This window comes from Lutjanus erythropterus, chromosome 6, assembly GCF_056507025.1.
Source record: "Lutjanus erythropterus isolate fLutEry1 chromosome 6, fLutEry1.hap2, whole genome shotgun sequence".
NCBI classification, from domain to species: Eukaryota; Metazoa; Chordata; class Actinopteri; order Lutjaniformes; family Lutjanidae; genus Lutjanus; species Lutjanus erythropterus.
In genome coordinates, this window is record NC_139322.1 from 19,191,604 (window position 1) to 19,210,773 (window position 19,170).

The window sequence follows — 19,170 nt, forward strand, 5'->3', positions numbered from 1 at the left end:
GGGGAATATTAAGTACGTCTGGGTTTTTCATTAACCTGTCAGCCTGTTAGAACATATTTCCACAGAAGTCCTGAACACTGTAATATACATAATGCTTTTGCATAAGTCTGTTTTTTGTTGTTGTTTTTTTTTTAAACGGAACAATTCAGCAAAAGACTAATCAGCTTGTCAGACAAAATTAATTCCAGAGCTGAAGAAAAAAGCTGGGTGCTGCTTAATAAAATGGCATTTTAATTTGTTTTAGGACATGGCAACAAGTGAAGACATACAATACAGTACATGTAGTGGAATTATTATAATAACATGAAACATTTATATATTATGATTCAGAAAGTACAAAAATAAAGATTCTTTTGCTGAGGGAAAATTCATTCTCATCCCATTAGAATATATATATTTTTTTACATATATAACTGAAATAATTAAACGAAATAACGTGATGTACAAATAGACTATGAAGCAGTCACTTTGGCATGACCATTTTTACATTAATGTTTCATAAAACTCAGTCTCTTAAAAAATATCACTATTAGCATGTATACCATAATAATAGATTATGAAGCAAACAATGGTGAAGAAAGCAGGCAAGCCGTTCCAGTGCTTTTAATTTATTGAAGAAAAGAACAGCAAGTGTTAGTGTAAATGTGAAGTTGTAACATCTAACAGTGTGGCATGTACAGAGTCTATACTTCTAGGGATTTAAGGATGAAACGCGTTGGAGTCTAAAAAGATACGTCCAAAACTGTGCAGTAGTTGAGCATACCAGTGGACACCTGACGTTTGTCTTTGCAAGGAGTGCGTCTCCTTCATTTGCATCCTCAGAGGTTCACTCAGATTGTCTTGTTTGTTCAGAATGCCATTATTTACATATACACCTGCTTTGTCCTTTGTGGCCAAAGTGCTACAAGTCTTAGTGCAAGCTGTTTCGCTGCCTGTGTTCTGCTCGTCGTCTGTCGTCTTCCCCCACAGCAGCTGGTTGAATGAGGAGAGGAGTCGCACAGGTCCAAACGCCCAGTGTGCAAATCTGTGGTCCTCCACCAGTGCATAGCTGGATGCCAGCACTCCATCAACAAAGAGAGTTCCAGCTTCTGTCAAGGGTGCAAACACTCCCACACTCTCCTCTACTGATACCGAGATGATTCGAGATGGATGTACTTGACCCTCCACTGTATAGACGAGGACACAGTCTCCTGTTTTGGCTCTGCTAGCAAACTTAGCCTGATACTCGCTGCTGTCCAGTTTGCAGTCGGGGGATAAGAAGACCAAGTGATGTGGGGTAACAGCCAATCTATGGCCGTCTTCTGTGTCCAGAGACAGAAAAGCAGACCAGCTCTCTTGGTCCCGGTGCAAAAACAAGAGGACTTGGCTGAACACGACATGGCCTGTCCCAGACAGGGCCATGACTCTGTCCCCAGGAGCCAGCGCTGACAAGCTCTTCTGCATCCCTCCAGCAACAGTCACCCGGGCCCAGCCAGGGAAACAGCCTCCTTTCTCCACTGCGACAGAGTGATCTGCAAGAAGAGCAGCAGAAACTGATGATTAAACACGGATTGTCTTAAATATCCCGATAAATCATCTACCAAAAGTGATTTGACACAGTTAATTGCATGATCTTCTATGAAAGCTCCCTCGGTAATGGGATAATTTATCCAGTTTGCAGAAGCAGAGAGACGTACCAGCATGGAAGTGAGTCTGGCCTCACTCGACCAGACCCCAGTTTGGCAAAATCAGTCATTTTACCTTACAGAACACGAGTTGCTGGTCTTTGACTTATAAAAACTTTAATGTCCTCTGAGAGGAAATTTGTGACACAACACAGAAACACAGACACATTAAAAGCACATCAAACAAAAACAACAATAATCTAAGATCATCTGTAGCAACTACCATAAAAAAAACGTCACAGTCCAGGAAGGCATTAAAGTGTATGTCAATAGCTACTTACCAACAAATATATTAAAATAATAGTGAGTATACTGTACAACCTGTATGCATTTCATGTGTTTCACACTATCACTGCTTCAGTCTGTCTGTTTGTTTGCATTTTTGTGTGATTTCACTGTATTAAAAGGTTAGTTGAGATTCACTGAGGTCACACAATAACACAAACAAGCTAAGAGATTGAAGCAGCGATAAACCTGCAACACTGGTGTTCTGCAAGGTAAAATTACTGATTTTGCCTATGGAGTTTGGTTGAGCGAGAGAAAGTGATATTTGATTTATTTAATGTCCATTTCTAATCAGAAAAGGCTGCCTGGCAGCAAGGCGAAGCGGTGAAAATATTATAAATATAGTGTACACTTAAACTGATAATTATTTTCTTTTTTAAGTGGCTCGAATATGTTTTGTGCCAACCCTGTCCACAGCAGCCCACTGCATAATTTCCGTGCTGCTACTCTTGTCTGCTTCTTTAAACTGGCTTCATCTAAAGGTACTACACTGATTATGGATGAGCACCTCACACAACCCAACATCAAATAATCCAAATCATCCCTTTAAACTTACCAGCTTTTACTGAGCAATGGATGTGATATTTGGACTCATAATGGACCCAGTCGAAGCCAGCCTCCACAGCCAGCTGGGCCAGCAGACCGTACTTGTCTGTTTCTCTGTCATCAGTGGTTATGTCCACGGCCCGGCCTTCATAGTGCAGAGAGCCAGGAGGGTGGTGACCGTCCTCATCCCAGGCCTCCGTCACACGTAAGTGCACCCCCGGCCACTGGTTCATCACTGCGATAGCCAGCCTGTTCAAACAGTCCTTACATCGCTAGGGACAGAATGAGACAAAGGGAAATCATTTGGACCAGTATTAACTGATAAATCTGCCAATATATCAATCAATATTATTAGCTAACAGATGTAAACTGATATGAGTACATATGTCAGAAGAGTATTAGGGTCAGACAAAAAGAAAAAAATTGAGTTTTTTTGAAATGATGCATTATTGTTTATTAATTTTCAACTTAATTTCTTTAATTCTCCAAATGTTATAATAAATGTAATATCAATCAGCACTGGCTTCAAAAATCAACGTAGCATTAATTTCTGAGGAAATGCACAGATCGACTGATTGGTAAAATACCCAAATTCATTACACCAAGTCTTACAACATATAAATATTTTATTCTCTTTTTTTTTCTAATAGCAAAATATAAGGTACAAAACATTCAGGTAGCCATGTAGTTTAATGGCAAATTTCTATACACAGTATAAAAATGAGTATTATAACATATCTAGTATTTGAATGTCACTGACTTTTAGTTCTTAAATATTAAACTACATGATTTTTGCACCAAAATACACCAAAAGACTCATTCATAGTCATTATCAGTAACAAACTGAAGTGACTATTAGTGCACTATTAGTCCAATTACATTATAATTTATGTGTAGGAAGAAAATAATACAATATGTATTCGGTACCTACAAATGACAGTATTGTAAAATTGTATGTAAAACACCAACAAAGAAAGTTCCTAAAAAAACAGTAATATAATATATATACCTGTATGTGTAGATTGTATCAATATTATTCCTATGTGTAATTCTGAATGTTTCAGGCTATGCTTGTATTGTAATTGCTCTTTTAGTTTATTGTTTTACATTTTAAAATCTATTGTATGTTGAGTAAGAAGGGAAGGGTTAGTTGTGAGGTTTGTTTTTATGTATTGTACTGTGAGTTTTCTCGTCTATCTTTAGATATTTCAGTTTATTCTTAAAACTTAAATTGAGAAAGAATGGAGAAAATTATTTTCTGTTCCTTTTTAAGATAATGATTATATTTTTAGTCACTGTCTGCAGCATGAAAGGCATATCTGAACCCAGCTCAGTTTGGAATCACTGATTTACAGTGGGAACAACACACTAGGCATGTACAGTATTTGAGGCTCCTGTACAGTCTTGATTCAAACCCACAAGAAAATGACTGCAACATTTCTGCACTGTCTCTGCAGGTTATGATTGTTTGTCTGCTGGCAACGAAACACAATTCCTCCTCTACTCTCCTCTGCTAAAGGCCATCTCAACCTTGCTCAAACAATCAGCTTACAAGAACAAAGCTACTGTAGCCAGTTTTGCACATTCCTTGCCCTTTTCGACAGGGTGACAGCATAATCAAGGCCATTCTCTGCCCTTTCCCGATCGTTCCAGGCATATGAGTTTCTCACTTTCACCCCTGAGACATTTGATCAGAAATGCGCACGGTGACGCTTGACACCCCCGTGGGCCGCGATGTTACACACTGTGTCAGCAGCATTGTCACAAAAAAGCAGGCTGGAAAATGATGACGTCAGCAACTGTGCTGATACACTCATAATCATCTCCTGGACACATATTCTCTTGTGACTTGTGATGTGACAGGCTTTGTGACCTATAATTGACTGAATAAAGCTTATCTTGCAACTGGATTTTTAAAAAAAAGAGGGCTGGGAGAGAAAGCGGTGAGGGTATGAGAGAAAACGTTGGGTGAGAAGGAAGCAACCGAGGCTGGGACCAAAGAGAGAGGGCAGAGGGGAAGAATGTATGGGCACAGACTTGGGAATGTGACAGCAAGAGTGAGAAAGCGAGAGGGACTGAAAACAAACTGGGTACATTTTTCTCGCAATGCCATTGAAGAGAGGCGTTTCATTGTCAGAACCACAATAGTCGCTTTTCCGACGGTGCCATTACTTCAGCAGGCGGGAATTTTGTATAGGCGACCCCTCCAAAGAGTCTCCAAGTGACGCACAAAGAGTGTCTTTCACATCTGGGAAGAAGAGGGGCACATGCACACATACACACACTCAAACTGGGCATCGGCAGGGCACACACATACAGCCGCAGATTTCCATCACGTACAATCACACGGGGAGGGGAAGGAACACAGATTCATATCCTAAACAAGCACAGAAAGCCGCAGCATCCGAAGTAGAGTGACAGCTGAGTGTCAGGGAAACCATGTGGTCAGGGCTGCAACTGAAAGTAATATCTAGTATATCTAATATAATTATGGTTATGTTTGCTATACTGTGAGGTAGTTTAATGTACGACAATGCAAAATACTGTAAGATCATCATATTTGCAGCATTTCAGAATTTAGGTCATGTTATTCTACAGAAATTGGCCTAAAAATACTAAATTATTGATTAATCTGCAGATTATTTTCTGGATTAATCTTTTGAACTATAAAATATCGGAAAATAATAGTGAAACATATCCATCCAACTTTCTCTAAGTCCAGCTTCAATGTCTTTAAATGTCTTGTTCTGTCAGTACACAAGCCACCAATATTCACTTTATTATCATATAAAGTAAAGAAAAGCAGGAAATTAGAAGCAGAAAGCAGGATTTTCTGCCATCTTTGCATGAAAAATTACTTTATTTAACAGTTATCAAAATAGTTGCAGATTATTTTTCTGTCGATTGACCAGGGCTGCATGATATGGTAAAAAACATATATTGCAACTATTTTTGACAGATATTTTGATTGTGATCTCATTTAAAATTAATGGAAATGATCATTTTTGCATCACAAATTTTCTCCAAGAAAAAAAAAAAAAGATGATCTGACATTTGTTGGGATCTGTACCAAACAAACATGTTTTCTTACATATGGAGAGCAGGATTTGTAGTCCTGTGCGTTTTGTTATTCATTTTTCCATGATTAAAAAATTGCAGCTTCTGTGATCTGGATACTGCACTCGGCCATATTGCTACTTCAATAATATTCGATTAACTGCACAGCCCCATGATCAACTTATCATTGTAGCTCTACTTGTGGTAATAATTCACCTGTGTGGAATGTTTTTTTTTTTTTTACAAAGCTGTCCGTCTCCCTGCCCACATCATAAATGGGTCATTCCTAGCATTGAGTGCCATTCGAGTCCCTATGCCATAATGTGGTATATTTTGTGTAAAAGTGGGCTAATATTTATTTTTAATATCTCACCTTACATGGTTAACTCCCCTCTACCATAAAACACAACCATAGGTACACAGGATAAATTCATTTCAAATAATTGATCTGATTTTAATTGCAAGTAGGGTGTACTGCCATGTCCCCACTCATGTTTGCTCAAATTAAGTTACAATTATAAGTAATAAAAATCTAATAAAGTCTATTTTTTTCATTATTTCTGTATAGCCTCATTTATAACGGTTCCCAACCAATGTTTTTTTTTTGTTATTAAAACATTTTTAATGTTTCAATTCTTAAAAATAAGTTGTGTCCCTGAGTCGACTGTCCATCCCGTTACTCTGACAAAAAAAAACCCTCCCTCCTGACCATTCATCTAGTTACATGACTCACAGAAAGTAGCAAACATTCTTGGAGGGAAAACATTTACATGAAGCAGGGTAAGAGCGCTAGATGAATTAGTGTTTTCACCATTAATTATTATTTACTATTGATATATTATGAATTTGTTTGTCATTTATGCTTTTTTAAAAAGGCTGATCAAAACAATATGAATCTATTCGTCAGGGAATGGTGTTGTCTGCTGCAGAAAAGCAGCGGCGCTACAGGGCTCGTCGCGACGCAGACCCTGAAAGAAGGCAGGAATACCTCAAAGAAAAGCAGAGATGGCAAAGGGACAGAGAGGAAGGAAGAAAAAAGAAAGCATCAGACCTCAGCGAAAGGGAGAAGAGAGCGCAAAGAAAGAAATGGCGAGAAAAGAAGAGAAAGCAGAGGGATAGTTTCAGAGCCAGGACAAACCATCTGTCAGTGATCACTCCTCCCACAAGTCCAGACACTCCCCTAGAGGCAGAAAATGCCCCTGAACCAGGGCCCTCAAGGTTAGAAGATAATGGACAGTTGAATGCTTTGTTGATTAGACAGAATAAGCAGTTGAATTATCTTAAATGATTTCACCCTTACAATGTGTGTGCACGCGTGCGCCTGTGTTTGCAAGTGAGAGTAGACTTGTGCTCTAAAAGTAGGAAAACTAGAAACTGTTAAAAATACTGATATCAAATACAAAAACACTGTGTACCCTAATAAAGGGATGCTATAAGAACAACAACTCATTTTAATGTAAACTATTATCCTAGAATTGTTGTATACATAACATTTATCCATTAGAGTACTTGTACATTTTGACAATATGCTTTCTCTGTTTTAGGCAATATGTTGTTGGATGGAGGAATATAAGACAGAGGAGAAGGAGACTGAGACAGAATGAGATTGAAAATCTAAAGGCCTTGTTGAAGGATGAAAAGAGAAAAAAAGAAAACTACAAAAAGAGATGCCAGCGCTTGGCAGGGAAAAAAAAAAAATCGCCACGTTCTACAGTGAATGCACTGCTGCGCTGTCAAACAGTTAACAACACTATTAGGAGACGATTGTTGTTGCAGGAATCAATTATTGAAGAAATCAGAAATAAATACAAAAACACTAAAAAGGAACGGGAGAGGCAAATTATTGCAAAAACAACAATGGGAAAAATTATAAACAAATACAGGCACAGGCAATTTTGGGTTTTTCAAAGAAGTGAGGTCAAAGAGCAGATGGAGGGCTGATGACCTATGAAAGAAAAAAGAGCAATTCTCTTTAAGAGATGATGTTAGTCAGATGACAACAGGGCGAAAACAAACTGTAACTCAAAAGAGGGTAAAAAAACAGAAACGTTTGCTAACTGACACAATGAAGAATCTGCACCAGAAGTTCCTCTCGGAAAAAGAAAACCAGGTCTCTTACTCTTCTTTTTGTACCTTAAGACCGTTTTGGGTTGTGGTACCCACAGAGGCTGATCGTGAAACCTGTCAGTGCAGAACTCATGAGAACTTACAGTTCATGGCCAATGCTTTACACAGCCAAGGTCTGTCAGCAACAAAAAATCTTGAGGAGATGGTAGATGCAACAATGTGCAATCCCAAATCCAAACTCTGTGCATATGTTGAGTGTAAAGACTGTGTCAGCTCAACACATACAATGCTGAGACCTCCTACAAACACAGAAGTAGCCCTTACCAAATGGTCTCTGGAAGACAATACCAATGTTACTGATGGAGAGGATTCTGGGAAGAGGTCAACAATCACTGTGAAGAGAACTGTGACGACAACAGAGGATTCATTTGTAAGTGAGTTCCATGACCGGCTGTTCAGATTTAGGCAGCACATTTTTAATATCCGATGGCAGCACAGGGCCTACAGACAGCTGAGAGAAAACTTGACCAACAATGAGTGTTTACTACACGTAGATTTCAGTGAGAACTACTCCTGTAAGTATTCTCAAGAAATCCAATCTGTCCATTTTGGAGGGTCACATCAACAGGCAACCCTCCATACTGGAATGCTGTACACTGCAGCTGAACAGTCACCAGTGGCTTTCTGCTCCATCCCACCCTCTAGGCGGCACGATCCCCCGGCTATCTGGCCCACCTCGACCCTGTGTTGAACATGGTGAGGGAGCAGTATCCTCTGGTCAGTCGCCTCCATTTCCTCAGTGACGGTCCAGCCACTCAATACAAACAGAATGGCAACTTTTACTTGCTGTCACAAGAGCCTTTCAAGAAAGGCTTCAAAGACATCAGCTGGAACTTTTTTGAGGCTAACCATGGAAAGGGGGCTCCAGATGGTGTTGGGGGTACTGTAAAAAGATGGGCTGACAAAATTGTCCAACATGGAGTAGATGTCCCTAATGCAGAGGTCATGTTTCAGCAGCTACAAAACAGGGGCACTTCAGTGGAACTTTTTTTTTGTTGGAGAAGGAGATGTTGAGAGGAAAGTGCAGGAAATGATGAAAGTGCCCCCACTTTTGCAGTGGCTAATCCACCAGGTCATCAGTCTCTCTCCAGGGAAAATTAAATATCACAATATAACTTGCCTTTGCCAGGCAGACAAGGGTGCACTTGATTGTGCATGCTATGGGCTGAAGGAAAAGGCAAGCCCACATTGTACTGATGAACCATCGCGGCCTGAAGTCATCGCAAAAGAAAACATTGGGCAGTGGTGCGTTGTCAGTTATGATGGCTAGCCGTATCCAGGAATCATCCTGGAGGTTGAAGAGGATGTTATGGTGAAATGCATGCGCAGGAATGGGACCAACAAGTTTTTCTGGCCAAGTCCACGAGAGGACATTAGCTGGTACAGGAATGACCAGCTTGTGTGCCTAACGAGAGAGCCACAACGCCTAAGCAAGAGGTCTGTCCAGCTGGGAAAAAAACGTGTGGAATTTCTTAGAAAAACATCTGGGTTGCTGGTCTGCATAAATTCATAAATCTCTGAAATCAGAGTTTGAAAAATGTTTGTGTTTTTTTTCCAGGGTGCAGGACATTTGATGAAGTTTGATGTGGACATGTTTCTGCTGTTGTTGTTGTTGTTGTGATGGTTGTTGTTAGGTTGTAAGGTAAATGAACTGCCTTACTTTAATGGAATATATTGCTGTTCACTGGTATGATGTCCACCCTGTTATGTCCTGTCCCTCCTGTTTCTCCTTTGTCCACCCTGTTACCTGTGTTTTTGATATTAATTGAATTTAAAACAACAAGTATTTTGCTTGTCTTTGTGAATACTGACAGTGAATGAATTCAATAAATCAATCAATTAAAAATGGGGCCAAATTTCATTGAAATTGATTTGTATTCTTAAAGAAATGTGTTGAAATCACATTGTGCCTTAATATAGAACGTCTCTTTTCAAGATAATGCTTGTTTATTAATGTTTTTTTAAAAATACATTTAAAGGGCAAAGTAAGGGACATTTTAGCTCTTAGGAAATGTAAATTGCAAATAATTGTCCTTTCAAAACACTTACTAATAGAGATAAGAATGTCCTGTAACAGGGCGGACATTTGGTACGTGTCTTTTGCCGGGAATTTGATAAAAATCATTACAACATCATATCCTGAGCTTGACCAATATATTTTTCTTATAATTTAACAAGCCCTCCTCCACATGAAATGATAAAATCATGCAAAATTTTACATTTTTTAATATAAAGTTACCATGGTGAAATGGCACCGAATAGTAGGAATGACCCAAATCCTCTAATAGGCCACTGATTGTCTTTTCTAGGTGTGAGATTTGAATCTGGATACCTATCCTCAGTAAACATTAAGGAACTCAAGTTTAAGTGCCATGCAGCCTGGATATTTCCGCCTGGCAGGCACGCTGAGAACTTGTCGCAGGAATAGTTTTATTTCCAATAACAAAGACTTTGGTTAAAGATTAAAAGGAAGTGTTCCTGAAATGGAACGCAGTCTCTTAAGGGGCAGTGTTGAATTACATCCTGATCTTCTTATCTCGAGAAAGGGAGGGGGAGTTTGGTTAAAATGTACACACTCTTGTGCTGAACATTTGTTTGTGTGTTCAAGAGCCTGGCAAGGGCAGGTAGTGTAGAGCACAGCAAACAATGAATGAGGTTATATGATTGGATTTGAAGGTGCCATGCTGGGTGGCAGAGTATAAACTGTCCTGTCCTCTCATGTGAATGTAGTTAATCAATCATTCAGCAGAGGGATTGGCTTGAAAAAGTTCAAGAGACACCAGTGAGAGCATCCTTCAGAGAAACTGCAGCTAACTCTCTGCCCTGTGTGCCCGGGTCACCGGGGTCAATGGAAACTAGTGATCTACTGCAGTGCTTCTCAATCTATTTGGGTCACAAACCCCCAGAATAATAAGGTTGGTGATTGTGACTGAACAACACCGTCTCATATAAGACTCTCACAAACACTATAAAATCTCAAAATTCAAAAAACTCCACGGCACTCTCTTTTAAAACAGTTAAAATGCATTTCTTGTCATGATGTGGTCATGTACAACCTTGAAAACAAACTCTGGCGCGTTTTAGCATCAAGCTTTCATCAGGGAGTCAAACTCCTAAGGAGGGACTATTTTTTGCGGTCTAACATGACCATGCCATGACAATAAAGGCATTTTAATTGTTTTAGAAGAGAGTTTTTTTAATGATTGTGTCTCTATCCAAAGTGAACCTCAAACACATTTTGAGTCCAGGAAGTGCTCCTAACCAAACATTTTTTTAAATTTCCACATTGTAAAATCTTTTTTACAAATTATATCATTGGTACAAGCAATGTAACGTAAAAAACATTCTACAATCTAAAATATGATCTAATTTCCCATCGTGCCGAGTGCTGGACTGAGTAGTTAGTACAGTTTGATATTTTATTTTGCAAAATGCAAAAAGTACTTTTTGTTAGGGTTTGAGTCTGTTTGAAACATTGCTGGTGATTCTCATTTTTTGTTCCAGTTTATAGATTTAACTATTAGTTAGCGAGGTGGCTGGAACATTTCTTGGGGCCGCTTGTATTTTGCACATTTTGAAGTACTAGAATCTTATGTTGCATGTCTTTAAGTCTGAAATTGTTGCTTCCTGGCTTTCATTCCATGTTGCTTGCCACAGATGCATGAAAAAGATCATGATAAAGTACAGGTTATGGAAGAAAAGAAGAAGAAAATTAAATCTTAATATTTTACCAATGTTTTGACATTGCAGTCTTCTTAAGGGTATTAGATATACCCTGACGAATGTTGATAAAATGTTAATATATTATTTTTTTCATTGCGGCTACGAGTGTGCAACTATTTTCTTCCACAACCATCTGGCAACCCCCAGAAATGATCATGTGACCCCTCTGAAAGTCCCAAACCCCAAGTTGGTAACCACCAAACTAGAGTGTCTCACCTTGGTCATGAAGCGGTCTGCGTTGGTGTTCTCCTCATCCTTGAACACAATGTCTGGGTTGTAGTTGCACACCAGCTCATTGAAGCGCTCAGAGTTGCGTGTGATCTTGCCCTCTGCTCTCCCGCTGGCACCGAGGTTGTTTTCTGAGAAGTTGGGGAAGAACTGCTTGTAGTGCATGGCCGTGAGCTTCCTGGGCCTGGGACGGATGCCGTACCCGGGGCCCGGTCCGCATCCCTGGACCAGCCATATGCAGGTCCACACAGCAAGCAGGCCAAGCTGTGCCAGGCGGGCCCACCAGGACTGCTTCATTGGGGAGGGTTGGGGCTCCCAGGAGTCAGTGGCTCACAGTGCCAACAGTGGTGATAGCCCAGGTCCAGGTGTGCAGTGATGATAACAGGGTCAAATCTGGGTCCATTCCAAATCATGTGGTGTTAGAGCTGATGTTGATAAGACAAAAACTTAATTGTAGGGACATGCAAGTACTTCTTTTTACTGTATTCACTATTCAACAGAAAAAAAGATCTTTAAAAGTAGAAAATCAGATGTTCTGACTCTAGGTTTGTACTGTTTTATGATTACTCTGACCAAAATCTGTAGATCTGACTGGCTGAAATGTAAAGTCTCTCATGTTTGCCATCAGTGATTGAAAATAAAAGGTTTTTGTCCAAAGATTTCACTAACTATCAGCAGCTCCTAACCCTCCTGTGAGCGCAAAGTTATCTTCATAGGTCCGTCGCAGGTAGCAGCCTTGACGCAGGTGTTTTTCGTGGGTTTCTAGTCACTTACCGCTTCTCTCTTTCCACGGAGTTCCTTTGACGAGACGCCAAATACGGTGACAGACTCTTTACAGTTCCTATGGACGCTCCCGTGGCGCTCTCATCCTCTTTGTCCATCCAGAAATGTCTCTCTTGAGATTTTTTTTCCTCCTTCTTCTCTCCTTCGTCCTCCACCGTCTTCTGCCGCGCCGCAGCAAAGCTCCTGGCCACCTTGCACCAGCCATTGGGTCTTATTAGCGTCCGGACAAGATTGCCCTCCCTTCCTCTGCGCGCTCCCACTGCGACAGCACACGCCTCCAATTCAACCTTACAAAGAACATATGATTAGCCTACTTATGGCAACACAATGACCCGCACCTCCCCACCCACCCACCTACACCACCTTAAGGGCAAATTAAAAAATGCTGATAGTTTGGGCAGCTCTTCCATATTAAACTACAAAATTAAATCTTAACAAATCACCTTAAGGAAGACTAAATTGCACCAGCAAAGATTAACTTAATCTAACATTAGTTATAGTCAGAGGTAGGTAAAACTAGGTTTTAAAATGAGCACATCCAGTCTTAAAATTAGGCAGAGCTCTGTTGCACAATTACAAAACTAATCTCAGTTTAGTAAATCCAAGATTAACTGAATTTATGGAATTTAATTTGATCAGTATTGAGATGTTTGCTTACCCAAATTAAAATAAATACATAAAAAAAATAGGGGGAGGAAACAGAAAAAAAAATTACATTGTTTGCAAGCTGGCTAAAAAGTTAAAATATTTAATTGCTTGCTAGCTAGCTGAAAAAGTTAACAAAATGTTACAATGATTTTAGCTATCTAAAAAGTTACTTATTTGCTAGTTAGCTAAAAAGTTAACAAAACATCACATTGTTTGATGGTTAATTAAAACATTAACAAAACATTACATAGTTTGCTTTTGGTGCAACAAAATATAAACAAGGTTTAGAGCAAAGACCACACTTAAGCTCAAAGAGAGCTTTAAATTTAATCTGTCTCAATTTTAAGATGGTTTCAGTTAAGTTAGTTTAAAAGTTTAACTATGACTTAATCTGGTGCAAAAATTAATCCTTGTTTGTGCAACCCAGCCTAAATGTTCTACAACTTTTAAGACGCATTATAATTTAGATATCAACTGTAACTTTAATGAGGTATATTTGTTATGTTTAGAAAAAAACAAATTCATTCAACTTTGAACCAACCTGCCTCTGTCCCCTCATCCGACCCATCAGAGAGTGGACAGGTCACATGTGATGTTTATGTTATTAATAGACAGACAGAGTTGAAGGTGAGGGTCTGACAGGGAACACAAGTGTCCAGCCTTGACACCCTCTGACTGTGACTTACAGTGCTACCTTCCTGTGTTTGGGGAGCCAGCCTGACCCCCCCTGAACCCAGTGCACCCAAGACCTCTCCACTCCACTGGAAACACCCTCCGGCCCCAACACAACATATTATTTTTATCCATCTCAGAACAATAGCTGGGAGAGTCATAAAATGTGTCAGATAATACCAAATAGGCAGCACAAAAGAAAGGAATCATTGTGTCTCAGGGGTCTGACATCTGCAATCACATACGGAAGCTTAAATTAATGGCAAAGCAAAGGTCAAAGTGTGTCACCATCCTATCTGTAGCTTCCTGGAACACTTGAGGACTCAATGCATCATCTTGTCTGGTTTATTCACAGTGACGTTGTTTCAAAGAATCTTTAGCCCACTCATAACAGAGCTGCTCAGGACTTTCTGAATGTTTACAAACATGGTAATTATGATTAATACCTGATTTAGCCATTACACGTTATCCTACATTCATGTAGTGTCAGACAACAACAACAACAAAAAAACAGACTTGGAAAATTCACCTGAACACCGACTCAGTTTGAACCAACATCTTGGAAAGTCTGAAAAATGTTTTGTTACAAGAATTGGCAAGTTGTCTGTCACGTCAAGTGTCAAATAGACCTACGCAGAAACATGGCAGACGAAAGTCTGGTTGGCTAATTCATGTATTACATATAATTTTTTTGTTCACATGCAATTTTTAATATGGTATTAGGCTGTAACTGTTTGTTGCTGTCCACACAGAGTGACCTGGATTAGAAAAGTGCTTTCTTGATTTCTTAGTGTCAGTGCTGCAAGTCAGGTACAAATGGTTTCACGACAAACTCTTCCCTACTCTACATTTAGTAGCATCCATGTTTTTTCCACATATGACATAAAAGCTCAGGAACACACCAGCTGAAATAACGACTTTACAACTGGGGAAACTGGACTATCCAAGGAACACATGGATTTACTATTAGCTAACAATAGCTACCAGTAGCACTAACAGTAGTGTTAGCTAACTTGCTTCATCCATATCTGTTGTGTTTTATTGATGCTGGATAAAGCAGAGACTGTGTCAGCTATCTTAAGCCCACTCTCTTCGTCTCCCATGTTAGCATTACTGTAAATTTCCAAAAAAGAACATCAACTTTCTCTACAAATGTTTACAATTTCTCTGACTCAAGTTAAGTCTCCATTGTTGTTTTTGCTTCTTCTTCTTTTTTTTTTTTTGTATGTTTCAATGTATGTTTCAGTAAAAATCAACAGTTACAAAGTTGTTTAGGTCAATGAGAAGAAGAAAGTACTGCCACTTGCTCGGTAATGCTGGATTGAGTATTTAGAATTTCCTAATCTGAGATAAGATTGGATGAAGTAGGATTCCCTAAATTAGTTGGATTGGCTTCCATAATACCAAAACTGGCAAAAATCCTGTCTTAAACTCTTCCTAGATATTATCCAAAAAGCACCTGGGAATTTCTCATATTTAACATTTGATTTTGCGTGGTAATGAGACATAGGTCACTGAGCTCCACAGTGACCATGGAAAGGCATCCTTGTTAGGGAAGTTTCCAGAAGATCCCAGGATGTTGTAGGGAGGGGTGGCAAGGCGAAGCTACATCTTCCTGTCCTTATGATAAACATGGACCGGCAAAGGCTCATGTCTGGCCCAAGCAGCAGAGATGAGAGATATCAGCCTTCATGACAAATGCAGGGAATGACTCAATCAAAAAAAAGCAACAAACACTTTCATATCTACAATTACCCACACCGATGTTTTTCTTCAAAGCCATACAAGAGACGAGATTTCCATCTGACATGAAAGGGAGAGGAAGGAAGCAAACATCTGTGCGATGGAGATGGAAATAAAGTCATTATTATTAGTAGTTTTTTATTTTGGTACCCCCCTCATCCTCCTGCCTCCCCCTGCCTCCTTCTGGCTCTTAGCATTTTACTCCCCCATTTCAGGATGGGAGTACATGGCTGGGTGAATGGTTGGGTTTCCTGCAAAGCCACAGTACAGAAAACGAGACCTTTCCTGCTTGACTTAGCCTACGCTGCTTTGTTCTTTCCATACAGCGCCTGTGTGTTTGCACCTGGGCTAGTGGTCAGATACAAGTTCGTACCTGAAATCCAGGTTTTCCTTCATCTGTGGTGTTGTCTGTGACTTAAAGTGCATTTCCACTGCAGGAACTTCCCTGGGTCTAGGAGCCTTTGGAAGAACTCAGTGGGCCCTTTTCCACCAAGTAAGATCTTGTTCTTGAACTGTGTCCATTCAAACTCAATGGAACCTTGGTACTATCTAGTGAACCAGTCCTCATAAGCACCAGTTTTGATTGGAACCATTGTAATCATGGGTGTCATCAACAGAGGACAGCCTGTAGAATATGACATGCTCACTTTGGTTCCCAAGAAAGACCAGCTACTTTTTGGTTTCACTTGGGAACCAACTTTTCAGGTTCCGAACCAATTTGTTTTTGGTGGAAATGCTCAGAATGGTTCAAAATTAGGTGGTTTACCTGGAACAGGGCTAGTCCCATGTTGGTCAAAAAGGGTCCAATGTGTTTCCACTGCAGGGACAAGGGCCTAAATTAAGTTCTGAGGACAGTATTTTACCACCTAAAAAGTCCCAGGAGGAGTCCCAGGAGGAGTACTCTCCAAAAGTACAGGGACTTTGAGGGTAAGGCTTGCAGCGCTGAACATTTCTGATTGGCGGCATTTTATTTCAGCCCCAAATCAGTTTTACCCTGCTTTATGTTGATTGTGTTCCAACACGTCAACGTGGAGTTATACAACAAAGCATATGACAGATGGGCCAATGACAAAGTTCAGCCTTTATTGAGCATTTTTGTTGAGGACAAAATCCAGACAAAAATTATGCCTGTCACTTAATATGCTGTCATTGTTGTTGGATAGTTGCGTGCAACATTTGAGAACATCATCTTCGGATGTGGGAAACTGTGTTAAACATTTTTCACCATTTTCTGACATTTCTGGACCAAACAACTAATCTGAAACAATGATAGACAGATTAATCTATAATGAAAATAATAAATATTTCCAGCACTAGATACAGTTATTGTATAACCTTAATTCCAAGAATTTAGAACGTTGTGTAAAATGCAAACACAAACAGAATGCAATGATTTGTAAATAATTTTCAGCTTTTATTCAATTGAATAAATACAAGATATTTAATGTTCAAAACTGATTCTTTATTGTTTTATGTAAATATACACTCATTCTTAATTTGATACCTACAACATTTTTTAAAAAGTTGGGACAGAGGCAACAAAAGACTGGGAAAGCTGTGGAAAAAAAAGGTAAACCATCCAGATTGTGGCTTCATAGTTAAAGAGCTCAGGTACTTGACTGAGCTTCCTGCAGTCCAGACCTGTCTCGTGACGCAAAAAATGACAACAGAGACCCCAGACTGTTGTGGTCTAAACATGAAATATTTTGTCTGTGTAATGTGTTGATATAGGAATATAGGTCAAACATTTTTTGCAAATTATTGCTTTCTGTTTTTATTCGTGTTTTATACAACATCACAACTATTTTGGAATTGGGGCTGTAAAACAGAAATTAAGTTCTGAAACAATACTAGCTTTGACATCTCAAGTGTTTGTCTTGTCTTTTGGAGCTGAATAGACACTCTGCAGGATCCACTTCCTCAGATGGAGGCCGCTAGAAGGGTTTGGGGGGAAAAGGAAAGTCAAGGAACTGACACCTAACCACCTCCCGCCCCTCTCCCAAACACACACACACACACACACTCACCCGTCCTTTCTCTCTGCCCACCACTGCACCTCCCATTCCACTGTCTCTCACTATGTTATCAGCGCAGGAAGAGGCAGGGTGGTGCATTCAGATGTGGCTGCACACACTGGATGATTCTTGGCTTATGTATTGTAACTTTGTGCTGGTATTTACCCAAAAGGGGGACCAAGAGTTCACACATAAAGACAAAAATATTCAAGTTCAAGACAAGAGCAAAATGTTTCCATTTAAAACGATGTCCTACAAGAGAATTAAAATATTTATTTTGAGCCTAACAGCATGTAGACTTTTCTGCTTTGTACCTGTCGGTAGTTACCCGCCATGCTTCACGTCTAAGAGTGCACCTATCATTGTGTGTCATGTGATGACTTCAGGTGTAACACATATGTAGTAATCTAAAATGTGTACATAAAGGCCAGATTTACGTTGCTTTTCTCAAACCTCGATTTGAAAAGGAGCACCAGTGAGCAGAGGTTGAGGCGATGCTGCACTGAAGTGGACAATAGCCTGAGAAGGGTGGAACTTCCTGGCACCAGACAAGCAGGTCAAAGGTCAGGCATGATGCTGTACCTTGTGTTATGATTCGACCCCCCAAAAAAGATAATTCACATTGTACAGATTACATGCTATACAGTTAGAAATTAATTAAGGTGTGATTTTATAGGTTTCTGCCTAAAAATCCATGTCACGTCATTCATCCAAAGTCAATGAAACAAAGGCCTGTGCCAGTCAACTGTGTGAAGCAAGCGTGCCGTGAGTGTGCACGCAGGATGGCGGGTAGCTATGCCAAACGGACAGTGTGACCCATTATCAGTTGATTAGCGAGCAAGTCTCGCCTTTTCCTGAGAGTGGTTCTGAATACGCGAGCACACAAAACCAGCCCCCTAATGCACTTTGGCATGAACTTCAAACGGCTGACTGTCAGGAAAGCTAATCTGTGTCTTTTTCCCCCCTTCATTCTTATGTTTTGACAATAAAGATAGCATATCTCATCCCATTACAAGCTGGCCGTCTCCCGCCTTGTCCCCGATATGCCCGACAACCAGCCCAGTACAGTGTGTTACCCAATGGGACTGCTGGGACACTTTGATTGCACTGCTATCGACCTTTTTATTTTGCTGCAGGGAGAGGTGCTAGCCTAGTGTTTCTCCGACTAAATCCAAGATTAAGTGATGTGTAGGCTCTTGAAATCTTGAGGACTGATGAACTACATAGAATAAATAAACAGTTTGATTAGATTTTGCAGTAGCTTGTTAGTAACTGTACTACAGTCAAATTTACATAGTGAATCATAAGTTACATTACATTTTGCCTTTTTTTGTGTAGTTAACTATAGAAACTACTGGGCCGTAAACGGAAAGTTGTTTTGTTTTTTTGTTTTTTTTAACCATTGCTTCTCTACTGACTGATGAACATTTTCTACAACTCAACGCTTCACATTCCTTGCACTTTCCCATGAACTGTGGGATGTTTTGTAATTTTTTTTTGGTTTATGTATGACGTGAACAAGTGGGCACTTTTTGCAATAAGAGCAATTGAGTGGCTCTTTTTTTTTTAACATTCATCTTTATGCCTTTATTTAGATAGGACAGCTGAAGATATGACAGGAAAGGGGAAGAGAGTGGCGGGATGATATGCAGCAAAGGGCCACAGGCAGGAGTCAAACC

General features: G+C 39.8%; 1 protein-coding gene and 1 pseudogene across 1 annotated transcript; one reads left to right on the top strand and one right to left on the bottom strand.

Annotated features, from left to right (window-relative positions):
* Positions 1 to 499: 499 nt before the first annotated feature.
* Positions 500 to 12,582, bottom strand: dhh (desert hedgehog signaling molecule). The gene is made up of 4 exons (XM_084721014.1): positions 12,405 to 12,582; positions 11,619 to 12,055; positions 2,506 to 2,767; positions 500 to 1,511 (listed from the first exon to the last, which is right to left on the bottom strand). Exons 2-4 carry the CDS (start codon positions 11,925 to 11,927, stop codon positions 700 to 702), a joined length of 1,383 nt encoding a protein of 460 aa, XP_084577140.1. The 5' UTR covers positions 11,928 to 12,055; positions 12,405 to 12,582; the 3' UTR covers positions 500 to 699.
* On the top strand, positions 7,630 to 9,253 carry LOC146325162 (uncharacterized; annotated as a pseudogene).
* Positions 12,583 to 19,170: the final 6,588 nt, after the last annotated feature.